The sequence below is a fragment of the Sitodiplosis mosellana genome, unplaced genomic scaffold (genome assembly GCF_009176505.1).
Source record: "Sitodiplosis mosellana isolate CC-2019 unplaced genomic scaffold, AAFC_SMos_1.0 Smas_scaffold_6226, whole genome shotgun sequence".
Lineage (NCBI taxonomy): Eukaryota > Metazoa > Arthropoda > Insecta > Diptera > Cecidomyiidae > Sitodiplosis > Sitodiplosis mosellana.
The window spans coordinates 342586-360880 of NW_022601467.1; the positions used below are offsets into that span (position 1 = coordinate 342586).

The following is an 18295-nucleotide window of genomic DNA, read 5'->3' on the forward strand; positions in this document are numbered from 1 at the left end:
AGAGAGAGAGAGAGAGAGAGAGAGAGAGAGAGAGAGAGAGAGAGAGAAAGAGGGAAGAAACAACAACCAAAGATGAAACCAAATACAAATGTTCTTTGAGAATGAAAAAAAAATTAAAAGCCCTGTTTAGTCAATTATTTACTTTATGCATATACAGACACAAAAATTGGATTCACAATGAGCATAAAGCGAATTATCAATGTGAGACGAACTTTTCCGAATTCCCGCCCAGATTTATTCAAATTATTATTCAAGCTCAATCATTTTACGAGAAAGTAGAATTTTCTATGATAAAAACATATTGATTTGCCTATTTCATGTATTCTCTGAACAAAAATATAATTTCAATGTAAAATATTGTGCGTCACAGTCGCATTGTTGTGTACATGGAACTATCAATAAGAAAAAAAAAATGGATAGAAATGTTGACCAATTACAATACTTTTACGCACAGCCGATTGGTATGTGCGACAAAGTAAAAACAATGATGTGAAGAGCGGAATGGAAGCGGCCGAGAGAGAAAAAAACAACCGATATTTTATTTTTCACTTTTTTTTTATATTGTCTGGAATTGAAAATAATATGATTTATTGAGAAAATAATTTGAAATTTAAAAAAATCATTTTCCCTTGAGCAAGTGTATCAGAAGACTTTAACTCTTGATGTGTTCGACAAATATAACGACAACGAAAGCCAAACGGTACGATCATTTACATTATCCTGTACTCTACCTACATCTATATAGACTATAGAATATAGATAGCCATCGATATCTGGTATCGATGATGTCTGGGAGACTAAGACCTCAACCAACTACAAATAACATACTGTTACATAAATTCTTTTGAAAAATAAAACATAAATTGCGGCTCCATTGATATTAATGAATGTTGAAGTTGACTCGGAATCGAGTTGGATACACGAGGTGTTGACGTGTGAACGCATCATGCAGCCGATGTCCAAAGAGTTCGCAATGCCCTGAAACAAAGAGAAAAAAAACACACACACATTACTATTGCATCAATTTTAATTCAATGAGTAACATACCTCTGTACAAGATCAATTTTGCAGCCGAAATGTCACGTTGCCAAACTGTCTTCAGTACTGGAGAGTCGTCAACAGGGTCTTCGGGCACATATTCATCTGTGTACTCGATGATACCGAGTTCAGCGTCGTGAATGATTACACCTCTGCGCTCTTCAACATTGTCATCCATACCGTTTGCCGCGTTTTGTTGCCAGTTTTTACGGTAGCAAATCACCTTAGACACAAAACCACGGGGTTGATTTGGATTCTGCACTGCTGCTTGTCGCATCGCTCGTCGCTCTGATCGTAACTTCCGCTTGCTCTTTGCCGCTACAATTTTCTCTGGTAGCTTCATTCCATCAGGCCAATCATCTTGATCGGGCATACACCATTCACACACCTTGACACGATCGTTCAATGTACTCAATGGAAATGGTTCGAAACATCTGGCACACAATCGTGATGATCTGGCTTCGTTCACAAATCGTATGACATTGCCTTCCATTTTCTTGAAACTCTTCACCAATTTCCGCACGCCCGGGCATCGAACGTGTTTCTTGATCTGTATTGGTGAATTTGCAGGTGGTTGGGAAGCTCCAATGTTAATGATGCATCGTTTGCGATTTGTCTGTTGAGCAACAACAAAAACATTCAATTTTTTCAAAAGAAACAAAAATTCAATCGTAAATTCTTACCAGCATTGCGGCCACCTTGTCACTGACACGATTGGACTCGATGTAATGATCAAAACTTAAACGTGTGTACTTTTTGGTTGTGTACACTGCAATGGCTTTCTTCATGATGGTCAATCGATGCCGTATGTAGTCACGCCAATTGCTTCCTTTTGGTGATGGCATTCGGTCATATCGCACACGGTTGTTTCGATCACTCTCTTCGAACTGCCCAAAGGCACGAGTCCATCGCTCTCTCTTTTCTTTACGCACTCCTTCTTCGGTCCCATAATGATACTTCTTGCTGTTGATTGTGAAGTTCATCTGTGAGATGGAAACAAAAATCGAACAATAAAAATTAAACAATGAAATGGATTCACATGACACAATCACAATAGAATGCATTCAATCGCTAACATACCTCTTTGCCATTATGAATTCGCTCTTTGTCATTATTAATCCGTCGCCTAACGGTTGCATTCCACGTCTTCATGCCCCAATCAATGCCCAATTCATAGACATAGAAGCCATCAGAGTACCGTTTACGCACCAAACCATCTTCCACTAACTTGTCGACTACGGTTTTCTTCACTGAGTACAGAATCGATGCCGATACACCATCGCTGAGAATATGTTCGAATTTTTTGTTTGCTTTCAACACTCGATTGATTTTCTCCATGTTAAAAATCATATTGAAATAATACGCTTGATTTGATTTTGACGTGACGTGGCCCACTGTATGTTGCCGACCATATTCATCACGCGGAATGGTACCGGTTTCGCACATCATACGATACAAAACATCAGCGTCTATTCTCACTGCCTTTCGCGTGTGATGACAGATTGGGATGACCACCAAATTCTTGATGTTTGGCAACGCAATGACTTGCACGATGTTGTCGTGGTGTTGTTCAACCCAGTTGAGGTGCGTTTCGATTTCTGATTGCATGATCAACCACATTGGCAATGATGCAAACCATGTATCTTCGTCTTTGGTGAATTTGGCGATATCATCGTCAGCTGGTCCACGAATGTCTCGAACGTAACGCAACAATCGATCTCGTTTGGCCAAGCGATTAGCATCACCTCTTGTTGCGTCATATCGTTTGATTGCCCATGACACTGCATTTGCCACATCTCGTTCATCGTATGTGTCCGGTAGGCCACGAATCCGGTTAGTGTAGTTCTGTCTGAATGCCTTCAATCTCAAGAAATACCGCAATCGTTTCTGTGCATGTGTATCCAAATTCGTCTTCACATTACGGCCATATTGTTGGAACAAATATTTCATCAAGTTGCCGAAGTAATCATTGTTTGGCCATGCGGAGCGATTCTCGATGTCCACATTCTCAAAGCAATGCCGGAACCATGGATCCATAATGAAATCGTCTTCCTTGTAGCGCCGCAACACAGCATAGAAGCAATTTTCGATGATGTGCATTCCATCGCCATCGTCGAAATATTCCCAATTGCCGGTGATGATGGCCTGTTCAGTGGCAGCTCTGACTTTGTTGAGGAATAAAAGCGACGCCAATTCAGATATTTCGGTGCATTTTATGCTGGTTTTTGTGATCCATGGCAGAATACGATCACGATATTCCGGTCGAACAATACTAGTGGCGGCCAACTTGATTGCAAAGTATGCTTTCTCCTCCTTTTGCTTGCCATCTTCAACTTTCCGCGGTTTCGACCTATTGCCACGAATGGTATGTGCCCCTATCCTTTTTCTGCCCATTATTGAACCCTGAAAAAATGGAATGAAAACACAACAATTACTTTAGAACGTACTAGAAATGATTTTTTGTTGCTTCTAAATTACTTAATTTGAATGAAAAACGAAAAAAACAATCACTGTAAATCGAACAGTATTCACAACAAATGACTTGCCTTTCCAAATGCTCAGATCAATGTGAATGTGCAACCGGCATCAGTTTGACACATCAAGCTGAATTTGGTTGTGACACGAACACCGCACACCGTGATAAAATATCGAAACGCTCACGATATTTCGACAGCAGATTTCTTCCACAGGCTACGGATCAAAACTGTAAACAAACAAAAAAACACACAACAATCGATGGTTTGTTGATTTCGAAAATCACATGCACACGGTGGTATTGTTTGGTTCGATCACTCGTTCGATGTCACAACGATAACAATTCAAATGACTTACCCTTTTTCCCTTTTGCTGGCTGTTCAATATGAATTTAGTCGAACGAAGCAAAGATTCATATTTCATGACATGGTGAAATTGTGAACGGCGGTTTGTTTACAATAACAAACTTCAAAATGAACCAACACTAATAGCGGGAATATTCACTACATTAGTTTTGCCTGCCATCTCTGGACAATTTAAAACGTAATCGTTGAAAATCAGAAGAAATGAATTTGAAAATATACTCTCACCATTTAGTTCATTCTCTTTGGATCAATACATGAACAAAAACATGAACAATTTAAATCATAGAATTTTATACTATTTTTGTGAACACTATTAATTGATACATAATTCTTTTCTCTTTAATTTAAAATCTAACATTTTCTCGTTCCCAATATTCATACAGTTGGTTTACACTGAAATTTCAGTCGATTTTGACGGAAAAAAAGTCTGAAAACGTTACATCTTTTAACGTTAAAAATGACTAAATTGCGTTACATGAATGTTTCTTGGGATTACCATTATTAAATGCTTCAGTTTTTTACATTCTCCGTTACCAACCACTGGTCCATGAAATGAATATAATAATAATTTATTCAAACGTACGATTGCGTTTCATGTGAATGATCAATTAAGAAAACCATGATAGAAACGTGTTCGTCTTTGCTGAATGACTTATCACAAAATAGAAAGCTGTCAAAAATGAAATTCAAATTGATCTATCGCCCTAAGTAAAAAAAAACAAAACGGCATACGCAACGATGAGGTGGGGAGAAATGATATCAAATGATCTTAATGCCGAAACACTAAATAGAATACACATTAGAACGTAATATGTTACGTGTTATTCTTTTTTTCCCACTTCTTCTTCTTCTTTGTTATAGCTGCGTGTGTCTTTTCCACGAATCAATTTTCATCGGTTTTCGGAAGAAAATTTCGAATGGGCAACAAAAAACTGTTTAATCATTTGGCAGCAGGTTGTTTTATAATCACATAATGGCTATTTAAATTGCTGTTAGAAAATCATAATTTGGTTTTCTCTCTTTCTATATGTTGGGTGTCTCTTTGGAAAATGGATGCTACAATGTGTTCATATTTCATCGATCAAATCGATGTGGTTTGTTAAACAGCACATAAATGGCATAAAAACACCTGTTTGACTGCGATCAAAAATTACTTAAACGCTTCGAAAATGGAAGCAAGATGGATCATGCTGCTTGGTCCATTACATGGCAATGATGGCAATGAAATTCCAGTGATCACTGATCAGATAATTGAATAAATACGGCTTCATCGAAGGCGATGAGTAACCAAAAGCTCTACATGAGTGTGAGCGAACACGTTTATTTGAACAGACACAAAATATAAAACGATCTTTTGGTCATCATTAATTTCTCCATCACAAAGAAAACCAAATAGGCAAACATAAGTGAGTCAGCCCACAAGAACACAAATGGTTCGTGTCACGGAACATGTGAAAACCTAATGAAATAATGAATATGATGAACCAAAAAAAAGTATCTCAAATAATAATCAGAGTAAGTAGTTCGTTTGATACACCCCAAGTAAAGAACGAACATCGTTCAAAATAATAATAATTTAGAAAAAAAAAACCACAGTAAAATGGTTACAAACAAGTCGATGAATGCACTTCTTTCGGCTCTTCCATTTTTTGCCGACGCACCGAATAATCAATTTATTACTTTTTAATCGGGCCCAGTTTGACCATTGTATTGGAAACCACATAAATTGCATTGAAGAAGGAGTGAATACGAGTGAGTATTCATATAACTGTTAATTATCATTTTATGTATAAGGCAATAAGAATGAAAATGAGTAGATAAAAAAAAATAACAAATTGTACTTTTCCGTTGGTGTTTACCAACCAGGAGACAGTAGCGATGGCTCATAAACGTTGTTTATTAAACGGTTGTAAATTGTAGTCGCCCATAAATATAGCTATCATCCTTCATGTATCATATATTTTGAGATGCGAACGTCAAACAAACAAGCAATATCTGAACAAGAACAGTCGAATACAACATTGAAGTAAACAAAACAAAAATATACAAACACAAAAAGAAAAATCACAAATTCAAAAGAAGAAAATACCTATGAATTTCACAATGGTAAACACAGACACACACATTCCCATCTCTATATGCAGACCAAAATCAAAACCAAACAAAAACGATAGACGACGCGCACTGACGCTGTTTACTAGCCTCTCAAACCGAAATAAATAAAAACGATAGCCTTTAAACTAGTTTTGAGCAGCATCTCACGTTGTGAATAATGACATGTCACGTCACGAACCGTGTCAAAATGATGATGATGACTTGCATTCGACATAATTTATGGTTCACATTCAGTAAGTGCATAAATGCTCACACACATGTTTGTTGGTGCAAAGTGCACATGTTTGTTAGGTAGGGCCAAGAGATTGCTTCCTGCTTTTTTGGTCGTGCGAAACGGAAGTATCGAAAGAACGATACGAAAGATATGCCTTTTATCCGAAGCAACTGCATGACCAAGCCAAGCCAAGCCAACCAAACCAATAAGTTTTATTGGATTCCAATACTCAAAGAACGAACATACTATAATAAAAGAAAAAATAAAAAAAACAAATATGCCACAGTGCAATAAAATGGACTGAGTTCTTCAAAAACAAATCTTACGAACGATAAAATTAAATGGTAGTATAGAAGTCATTTTATCTGATATCTACATTTTAATAGTCCGAACGACGGCGATTTTAATATGAATTAACGACGCTTCACATTTGTGTGGTTTTTACGATCAATTTAGTTCTCCACTTCTCAATACACAACTCTACCAATCGTGTCTAGATTTCTGTTTGTATTTTTGACTCATCATCTTCGCTTGAAACGTTTTCCACTTTTCCGTTTTAGCTATCATCAATCCAAACATAATGATTAGTTTGCTTGCGTGATCAATTCCATGCTGCACATTAACTGCACTAATTATATCCTTTTAAAATACTATCAATAACTCGGCGATTAGCTATAAAATATGAAATATAAATAAGATCTGAAATATGGAGAGAATTTCATCATGTTTTTCTGAAATGCAAACAGATTTGGTTTGAGCTGCTGCCCATCATCTATCGTAGGAATTTTTAATTTTTTGTTGGTTTGCGAATCAAATACAACGTTTTCATTTTCTTGAAAACTCATTGAAACAAGCCAATATTTCCGTTCACATTTGAATCACTTTGGTTATTCAATTTTGTGGACAATAATTGTCTAAGAATCACAGCGATTCAATGAATTCAATCGGATTAGTTGAGCTTTTATGTTCATTTATCCATCAGCTATGCATTTCAAACTTATCATATTTTGCATTATTGTATTTATGACATGTGCATTTCAAAATGTTTCACATAATTTCTAAACGCTTTTATGATTGTTATTATTATTATTATTTTTTTCTGTTCGGACCATTTGTTAAATCGATATATCGACTTTGTGTGTTTGTTAATCAAAACGCATGAACAGAAAAATGAACAAATTCATGGATTCACAAACAACAATTATGAAAAGGTTCAATTTCATCTCCTTTTGTCCGAGTTCAGCAAAGTTATTTTCGATAACCAGGTGCAGTATTTGTCTAATGCACCAACACAATAGTTACACAGAAATGAAAAAAAAACGAAGGCCCAGAATGCGAAGAACGAATGCTTGACACAATATAAATGTGTATCGAAACGACAACCGAGATTAAGAACAAAACAAAAACGACGACGGAACACAAAGTAACAGGACGAGCACATGGAAAAAAAGACATACACACACACACACACACACACACACACACACACACACACATAAAAACACCGCACCGAAAAGATTCAAAAGTTAATATCTATAGCAATGGTAACGGACAATGACAGACTGTTGCAGAGACAATAAACTGAAAAAAGGAAAACTGAAAAAAAATATAAGCAATGTATTAAAGTGAAAAAAGGTAAACAACGTAACGTGAAGTTGAATTTTTTTTTCTCTCCACTTTGAAAAGAAATAACTTTAGCGCATCTTTTGAATTCTATTGATTTCTCTCGAAGTATTTCGTTTTTTTTCTTCACCGATTCAGTCCGTCGACAACAACGATGATGATGACGACGACGACGACGACGACGACGAAGACGACGACGACGACGACGACGACGACGAAGACGACGAAGACGAAGACGACAACGACAACGCAGCCACGTTTGGTGAGTCTTATGCACGTAAAAAATTGTCATCAGGACATATACAAACGATTACACCGTACAGTGTCTGTCGTCACCAAGATGCGAGTCGTGTTCAAAACACACTGCATTTCGCCAAAGATCAAGTATGGATACATGTGAATGATGCGGCTCAAGAAGTATGGTCTCAATCCCGAACGCAAAAAAAAAACAACAACAGCACACATCTCTTTAGATAGTTCGAAATGCGGACTTGTTAGATGTTTGTTACTACAAGCTACTCAGAACTGAATCTTTCATTCGTTCGTGTAGTCCGAATAATAAAAATGCTGCTCAGAAGAAGAGAAAAAAAAATTCATTTTCGACGGAACCGTTTTCGTACGCTCTCTCAATCATAGCCAAAGTGTACGAAGAATATTCGTGCGTTGAGAGAGAAAGAGAGAAAAAAAAATCACTTTCTTATTTCAGAGTAAAGAGAATGAATTGCTACAATTGCATACAAATCACTACCAAAGAAGTATGTATCTGACTTCAATTTTGGTTCTCGATCACCGATATCAAAATTAATTTCGGCTCTCCTTTGGCGCTCCCTTTCATATTCAATTTTGAATTTAATATCTTTTCATTTAACGCTGCCACGGTCTTATACACAGACACTTTTTTTTTTTTTATATCTCGGTTAGATTTTCGTGGAAGTTAATATTTGAATCGTTAATGATAAACTTGTTTCTAGGCGACACACAATTCCGATACTTTTTTTCTCCGAAGCTAGACAGAATTGTTGGGTCGTTTGCCACTAATTCTTACTTTCTCGTCTCTTCGTTTAGGATTGCGATAACGTTCATCAAAACTCATGAAAAAGAATCAACATATTTCAAAAGTCTATCTGATTATTAGTTTTATTTCAGAACTTTTTTTGACGTTGCATCCCGATTTTTGAATCGGCCTATCCATTGAAATGTGAACGATGGAGAAAGGTTGAGATTCAAATTTGTTTTTGGACTCAAAGTATTTTTTAATTAATTTTTTTTTTTTTTGGTATTAATTCGATTTTCAGCCTCAATAACTCAAAATATTTAATGGCCTTGCATTTTGGTTTGCTTTTTACAATAGAACCGACAATAATAAAAAAAATTCAAGCAAATCCAAGATGCCAATTTGCTGTTTTTTTTTTCTTGTTAAACGGTTACACAGTTCGCATATGGACTTTGTTCGGTTGCGCGCGATTTGAGAGCCTGACATTAAAATTTATGTAAAATTGTACGGCCAAGTTAAAGCTGAAAATTTTAGCTCCGGCGCCAATCAAGGTGATTCACTTGTATTTGTTTGGACTTAATTAAACACTGTGCAAAATGAAATTGCCGCAACGCATGCATTGCATTCTGTGTTCACGCAGTGTGTAAATCGACAGAATGAAGTGATTTATTGCACCGAAACACCGAATGTCAATAAAATACTATTTTTTCTATCTAACAGTAAATGTGGCATTTTACATTTATGCTGCAATGGAAATGGAAATGGAAATGGAAACGTCAATACATCGTAGTGAATTGAAATGTACACCAGAATTATTGCGCACAAAAAAATGGAATACTCACCTTAAAGCAAAAATATTCATTATATGTGAGAAATCAAAGAATCCAGTACATCTTAAGAATGCTAAGAATGTTATGATTTTTAGACGACCGATAGAAAAACGATTTTTCATTCATTGAAATGATTAAAAGACACATTTGATGTAGTTTTTCTTGAAATAAAGATGGCAAAAATGACTCGTTGAAAATAAATTGATCAATTAATTCAGTGTGCATTAAATGGTTTTTTGTTTGCACAAAATATCACCACAAGTCACAGCAATTGTCTCCATAGATCCATGTAATATGACGTCTGTATTAGAAGGATTTCACCAATTCATTTCGCGATCCAAACCAACCGTACCAAACAATGGTATGTTGTCAAACTCTAATTCTTTGGAGAAAAAAAAAGAGATACATTTTCCAGTTGTTATACACATTATTCACCAGATCTCTAAATCTAAGATCAATTTCAAGGCTTGAACGGAAAGATCATAAATCTTTCGCAGGCAGAAGGTGTAAAACGAATCCATTGATAATTATCTCACCTAATGACATTTTTCACCAACGTTAAACAAAAACTGAAAAAGGAAAAAAAGCACCATTTTAAAACCGTTTTTATTGGGCTATCAAATGAAACAATACCTGTTGAAATGCGAAAAAAGGTTTAAGGAAGAAAAAAAACCGATTCAATACTTAATTTGTTCTCATTCATTTCAAGCGTTAATTGAGTCGCCATAAAAAATACAAATCAAAGCATCAAAAGAAAACTGCAGCACGATACGTACCCATGGTGGAACCATGATTTACTAATCAAATACAGTTTCAGACGAAATAAAATCTGTTTATACATGTATATAAAGAGAGCAAAAGACCGAATAAAAAGCAACAATAACAACAAACCGACTATTTTATGACATATTAAAGTGCATTCAAAGCTCCGAAGTATTTATTCCCGAAGACAGTAAATTAAAAAAAAAAAAAACTATTTAATACGAACAAATGAATGCAGCGCGGCAGCAATCATTTGACAACAATAAATGCAACGTAACACGTCGTTTAGTTCACCATTTTACGTGTCTATGGATGTGTATTTTGTTGAAAAGGAGTGAAAAAAAGCAAATACATAAACGCTGTGTGCAATGATCAATTATGAGTCAGTCGAAGACACCGAACATAAATTAAATAATTTATGGCGACTGTATCGTGTGTGTTTGTGTGTGCCAAGTATCGACACGAAAAATAAAACATTTTAATTTATGTTTCGTCAAAGAAAATACGAAGAAATGCAGACAGAAACGAGCAGAAAACGAAAGATATGTGAGGAAACTAAAGGAAAAAAAGACGCACTCAACATACAAATTTCGGGCTTCGGATCGATTAGAAAACATGAAGAAAACTTAGATTCAACGTTTTTTTTTTTTTTCGGCGATCATTCGATTTCAATAAATTATTTTGTTATGACGGTGTGCATTGGACTTGTGCCCGATTGAGCGAGCCACTTTTTGCCGGTTTTACGCCATTTAACCGCACATTTATCGCCATGAATCAATCATCGATGGCAGCGTTGACAACAAGTTGCAGTTTGATCACATTTGATGGCAAAGTGACAAATCAAGCGAGCCAAAAGGAAGAGTTCGTAACCGCGCTTCTTCGAAAACTGGACCACTGAAAAGAAATACGCAAAAGTCTTTCATTCAGTATGTCATTTCGGCTGATTATTATGGTTTGTTTTTGTAGAAACTGTATCACGAACCAAAAACTGTGACAAGAGAGCTGCTCTGTGGAAACGAGCGAGATGGAATGCAAACAATACATAAATTTCGTTTTTACTTTTTTGGATGGTAGGATATTTGTGTGTGCATTCGGTTCGGTTCGGTTCGGTTTGTCGTCATCGTCGTGTCGTTGTCAGTGTTGTCGTTGCTTTCTTTTTTACTCTCTATCTTTTTTGGCTGCCTGCACTGTTGCTCCTCTGGCTGTTTGTCTTTATTTATAGTGTGTAACTTGGTTCATGGGATGCATAAATGCGTGTGCATGCTCTCTCTACGGCTCTCTCTCTCTCTCGCTGCCTCCCTCTCTCTTTCTCTCTCTTAGGCCATCTAAGCGTGTGTTTGTGTAGCGGAGCACAAACAAGAAACATAAAACATATATTAACACGAGTCAAGTAAGCTCAACGATAGCGTTAATCTTTGATCTAGGCACCATAAATTCTCAGGGTCGGTAATAAAATTTAAGCGACAAAAAAGCACTTGTATCTTCGTATGTTACATAATACGTACGTTTATATTTTTACAAATATCCAATCATCTGGCTGGTGTTTTTTCTCTCTTTCTCTTTCTCTCTCTGCATTGATATCGTTGCCACTATTGCTCTATTGGTCCTTGGGTGTCTCTTTTGCGATGGATATGCGTTTGGATGAGAATAAGATACAAATTATGGTTCATCAGTACTGCAATAGAATTTAGAAAGCATGGCACATTGTGTCCAATGATCGTTGCATAAAACCATGGAAACTAACACGAGAAATATCAATTTGATATGAACGAACCGGGCCATATTCGAGATCGAATGAAGTGAATCCGAAAAAAATTGAAGCGGCAGGGTTGAAATGAACAAGATTTATTGCCATTTAAATCAAATGCCACTTTCAATGCACCCAATGCGTATTAGAACACATAGTCTTTCTCTCACTCTCTCTCTCTCTCTCACACTTTGTGTTGGAATAGTGTACGCCAGCTATAATTTTTCGCTTGTTTGACGAATAAACACTGCACTTCGGTTCACACAAATAACTTTCAGGCGCAAATATTTTTGATTTGGGTTCGGTGCTGTTCGCGTTTCTACTCCATTTGGATCTGGTATCTCGCTGTTTGTACCAATTTGCGTTCACTGTAAAATTTGCTCTTTGTTTGCCAAATTTAATTTTTGCTGCATCAACTTTACCTTTCAAAATACGCAATTTTCAACCATTTGACCGATGCGAATTTCCAGTAAAATTTATTGCAAGCTGTGATGGCAGTTACAGATCCCTTTTTTTCTGTCGTTTCGAGTACTACCATTTTCTAATAAAAGCCAAAGTGATCAATAGCTTGCGATAGAGTGCGCTTCCGAAATTGTTTATTTGAACATGAACGAATACGTATTGAATATTTCCTAAGGATTTGTCCCTCCTCTTGGGAATTCGGAATAACATTCCCATACTCACAGACTGCAAGGGAAGCAACGAATACGTCAATTTTTGTTCGACGAACACTGTTTAAAATACGAATTGAAACAAGAAGAAATCAAAGTATAGCAAGTAGTGAAAGACAAAATAACAAGTCAAGAAAAATAAAACAAAAATCTAATTTTGTTCTTGCTTCAAAAATGAGCTCGCTGAATTAAAAGGAAATGCATCGATTTTAGTGGTGAAATAATGATCCCCGACCAACAAAAAATGGTTGAAATGAACACATATCCTTCAAATCGAAATATTTCAAAATCATTTGAATGGAGCAGAGTTTTAAGCAAATGCTGCGCTGTTTGGAATATTTTAAAATGCGAAGAAATCAAATGAGCCAACTCAGCATATGCGTGAAGTTCGATGAAACGTTCTTTTTCTTGAATGAATCTCTTTCAGTTTTCGAATGTGCATTTCAAGGGTGTGACCTTATGTACAGGTATCCTTTGCCTTCATTATATCTTATTGCATGGAGAAAAATGCGGAAGAAGTTGCATATTGTTTTTGTTTCATTGTCGTTTAGTCAACGTTATACCTTTCATAATGGAATGGTTGATATTCTGCTATAGAAGTTTGATAATTCGCCCCTTTTTTGTACATTGAAATGCGAATGAAAGTCTTCCATTGAAAGAAGCAATAAGTCCTTTACGTTTTATTTTTTATCTCACCAGTTTGTCACCAAATTTCCTTCGTGGATTGAGCGAAAATCGTTCATCCCATGCATATATTAAATGTATCATAATATGAATCTATTGTGATGAGGAAAGTGTAACAATAACAATAGATTCACTGCTCTTTTTCTGAAGATCGGTGAATAAAGTTCTGTTCAGAGCCTCGTATCTAATCTAATTTATACGCATTTAAAGCCACGACTGAACATTATATGGTTCAAATACACGTTTCGGCTTGTAATACTTGTTCAGTGCTATCTTTGATACAATCATTGTAATTATTACATGGCAAAGAAAATGGATTTATTACCGGGCAAACTTCTACTTCGATTGCAATCGGTGAGCAACAGTAATGCGTTTCAGCATGTATATTTGACAGGAGAATTTTTTTCCGAAGTATCATCTGCAAAATTTCACGGCTTTACTCAACTAACCTGGTAAGTGAATGATTCCCACTGTTTGCATTTGTATTCAATGCTAAATGAGTTCTACATTGTGCAGAAGAAAGCGATTGTGAAATGTCTTTTTTTGATATTGGGCAAATTGATGCCTAACTTCATCTAAAATTCGATTATGAATTATTTCAGATAACAACAATCAAAACATTTCTTCATATTTTAGAATAGGAATAAAGAGATGCACTTATTTAATTCTCAAGTGAAACCAAAACGGGGGAATGACAAAATCTTGCTGAACCTTCAAAGCAACTGGGATGCTGAAGAACGATTTTTTTTTCTTCAAAAAAATGTATTGACATTAATAGAAATTCAAAAATATCATCCGGCAGACAAAGTTTACACTGCTGCTCGTCGAAGTCCGATGCAATATGCGAAGTTGCCAATGATCATCTATGGACCCAAAACACACTTGAAGGTCATTGAAACGAAAAAATAAGTGGAACCAGTGAAGATGAAACGAATAACAAACTAAGCTAGTTTAAAAGAATATTTGTACTATTTTGTTTCGAATGGTTGTTGTGAACTATTTCAACATTTCTGTTTTGTAAGCAATCGCTGACAGTCAAGGCGCCAAATTTTTCTACCAGCAAAGAACACCGATACGTTTTCGTATTTCCTACAAGAAAATATTTTTTACATTGCTTACATTTTGCCAGAACAAGCAACCGTCTCGCCTGAGCTGAACATATCATCTTGTAATTGAAATAACTTGAAATGGTCACCCGAAAACATGTAAATACAGAATGTACATATTCGTGGCTGTTTATTTCGCATCTTGGTCCGCCGACCAACACCAAATCGTTTATTGTGCACTGTCTTGTGAACAATTTTGAACAGTTTTCGCGTTTCTTCTGATGATTTCGCAAGAGTGTTGGTGTTTTCGTTGTTGCCGTTGTTGAAATCATCCGTTGTTACATACAGCAACAACAACACGACCGATGGAAATTTTAACTGCTAGTCAACATCACATCATCTCAGTTTCTTTCTTGTTAGCATTAATGTTGAAAATTGAATCTTAGAAGCGAGTATTTGATTTGGTGTACACTAATTGAAGAGACGTTATGCACGAACGTGGGTATGGCGGATCAAACACACAGACACAGCCAAAACATGAAAAAAAAACTTTTTTTTGCGAAACGAATAAGAGATGCCCAAGCTACAAAAAGACAAACTACAAAATACGGGAAAAAATCAAGTAAAATAAAAATAAAAACAAAAATTCACATTTCTTCGGGTGTTGTTCAACGAATATCCATTTTTTTCTCTCTTTTTTCCGTTCGGATCGTTGCTGAAAGAATTTTTAATGAAAATAAAACCGGCGAAAGAAAAAAATTCTTTCGAAAAGGGAAAAAAAAATTCCCATTAGAACTTTGTAAGAGAGCGACGAGATGGTACATGCAATATGTGATGGTGTTATAATGAGAAATTACTTTGAATGCATTATACGCATACTTCTGTTTGTTCGTCGTCATCGTCATCGTCATCGTCGTCGTCGTCGCTTCTCTTGATTTTCGTGCATTTTTCTAGGTTGCCATCGTACCAATATTTTCCATTTATGTGCGTGTATGTATGTGTGTGTGGATTGGGTTTTATGTTATTTTGTTATTTTTGGGCTTGAATCCGATCGTTTTTCGTTATACTCCCGCCCGACAACCGAAACCATTCGCAACCAAGATACACACAAAGAGGGAAAGATTTTGTGTTGAATTGATCGCAATGCATCATCGTTTCTCAGAAATTTCACTAAAATTGAAGAAGAAGCAAAAATATGTAAAATAAAAACACTTTCGTTTGTTCAAATTATAAGTGAAACCAAACGAAATTCAAAAACATCTGTGGTTTTTGTGGTTTTAAGTAGTTGAATTTCCTTTTTACTTTGAACTTCAGACGAGGGCATTATTGAAATGCTGAAAAACTCGTCGAAAATGTGTATGCGACTGGCTCGAGAGATAGGGAGAGAGAGAGAGAGAGAGAGTGGAAAAGGGAAATTGTGTTTGTGATTGCCGATTAAATTACAGTTAGAGTCTCAATGTGTTGCCGATACCAAGGCATCGATGCCTTCTATATAAAGAATCTATATATTTGAATTTTGTGTTGCTGCTATTTTGATTTGATGTTTTTAGTTTTGGTTTTTGTCCTCATTTGGAACGTCTCAGCTTTCTATGACATTTGTCTCGCTGACGATGTATGCGCACGCATTGATCTTTCTGCGGTTTCGAATGATGCAATATAAATGATGATTTAAAATTAGTTAAAAGTTGCTGTTGCCACTTTATTTTTCTTCTTCAGAATGCGCCACATTCGTTTCTGGGTGATAACTATCAGAAGAGAACAGTAAACATTCCTTCCATGTTCATTGAAAATTAAGGATAAAATAAAAAGTATATGCGACTGTTCACAGTTCAGCCAATTGGAATCACACTACCATGGAAAAAAATCATAATTTGCTGATGAATTTCGAATCCGAGTATAAATTCTGATTGTGATAAATGTCGAAAGGCACATACGAAATTCACATAATCTTATTTTCTTTCAAAATTAATTATCTCTACTGAATAAAAGAAAATAAAACACTGCACAGTTGAGACACGTTAGCTTTTTATTTATATTCAAAATGAGGTGGGCATAATATTATCTAGGGCGAGGAAAAAAAATATTCTAATCAAGTTGAATTGTGCTATTTATTGGTCTGATTCACGAATGACTGGAATAAAAAATTCTTAACTTCATTCAGACTCAAGACACTCGGAAATGAAATGACAAGATTGTTTCGAACACGAATATTTTCTTGGATCCCCAATAGGTGAATGAACAAAAGCCAAGGATCAAATTCGACTCATTTGTTTAGTTCTCAGATGTTCTCTTTTTCTTTGGATAAGATTTGGTTAATTAATGCTTTTTTTCATTCTTTGTGCAGAAAATCCGATTCGTCTAAAAAAAAAATGTAGAAATTATTGACGGGTATTGTTTTCCATTAAACTCGGATCATGTATAGTAACGCTAAGCGTTTGCTTTTAGCGATACTATTGCATTAGCGTAGTTTGGTTGGGGCAAACCCGATTCGTATTTTCGTTTCCATTCTGCATGTGAAATTAAAGGGGAAAAACTGCCTGAAAAAATACTAAAATTATGCAAAAGTTGTATAACGGCGAGCGATTTGTCTGATCGTTCAACATGTGATTTTTTCTTCGTTGGATTTCAGTTATTTGTCTGCTGAGTGCAGCTGTCTTGAAGTTATATGAGTTCCGTTATCCACGTTGTTGTCAGTGATAAGTGGTAATTACGTGTAGTTTTTGTTGTTGTTGTTGCTATTTTCATGAAATTACGTTACCTAAATAATGTTCGTGTATATGTAAATGTGAAATCATTTCGTAATTTCATCGCTTTTCACCACGACGGATCCTCCACACTGTAAGGTACTGTTTCTGGATGGTTTTGTGTATAAGATTGACAGTTTCGTACAAGTTCTTTGGTTCAAAATATAATCGACTTGATTCGCCTTGAGCACAGTTAATGTTTGTATACCAGATAATTTTCTCGAAAGCGCTGAGAAGAGGAACGGAGAAGAAAAGCAGAAAAAACAAGACCGCAGAGCTTTGCTTCGCTCTGCGTTCTTGAGTTTTTAGTTACTTAATCTATTTTGTTGTTTCACAACAAACTATTTTTTGGCGCACTACATGAAATGTATTTCATCAAAGTAACTTTGAAGTAATATATTTATTTTCAAAATGAATGACAAGATCTTGGTTTTATTTCTTTTTTGAATTATACTGCCTTTGGTTTAAATTAAATTTATAATATGAGCATAGAATCTAAAATCACTTTAATTCTGTTCAAGACTCAGAAAAATACTATACGAAAAATTAATGTAATTTTTTAACAACATTTGATGATAAAAATTTGATTGGCGCTTTGAGATATTATGCACTTATTTGTCGTTACTGCCACTGTTCTAAATTTAATAAAAAATATGAGCATGAAATTCAAATTCACCATAATTTGTTTCAATACTCAAAAAGTATTAGCTCTACATTTCATGTAGTACTAAAAAGAAGCAGATTATTTATTTATTTATTTGTACGGCAAATGCAAAATCACATGTACGCCCTTAAATCTAGGTTACATGGGAAAACATAAATAGTAAAAATATTTTCAGTATAACAATCTTATTTTTCTCTCAATGATTAATGTATATTTTTAAATTTAACTCTTTTTTTATTTGGTTTCTGATTGACTAAATCTTTTAATTGTTTTTCAAATAATGTAGACTTCATTTTTCTTTTGAACAACATAACATTTTTGGC

General features: G+C 35.4%; 1 protein-coding gene across 2 annotated transcripts; it reads right to left on the reverse strand.

Moving 5' to 3' along the window:
* Positions 1 to 820: 820 nt before the first annotated feature.
* Positions 821 to 4354, reverse strand: LOC129579008 (uncharacterized). 2 transcript variants are annotated; one of them, XM_055468460.1, is made up of 6 exons: positions 3871 to 4354; positions 3585 to 3742; positions 2119 to 3441; positions 1722 to 2021; positions 1048 to 1654; positions 821 to 978 (listed from the first exon to the last, which is right to left on the reverse strand). In XM_055468460.1, exons 3-6 carry the CDS (start codon positions 3430 to 3432, stop codon positions 881 to 883), a joined length of 2319 nt encoding a protein of 772 aa, XP_055324435.1. In that variant the 5' UTR covers positions 3433 to 3441; positions 3585 to 3742; positions 3871 to 4354; the 3' UTR covers positions 821 to 880. The 2 variants fall into 2 exon arrangements, with proteins under 2 accessions (XP_055324435.1, XP_055324436.1); XM_055468461.1 differs by having other exon boundaries at positions 3585 to 4354.
* Positions 4355 to 18295: the final 13941 nt, after the last annotated feature.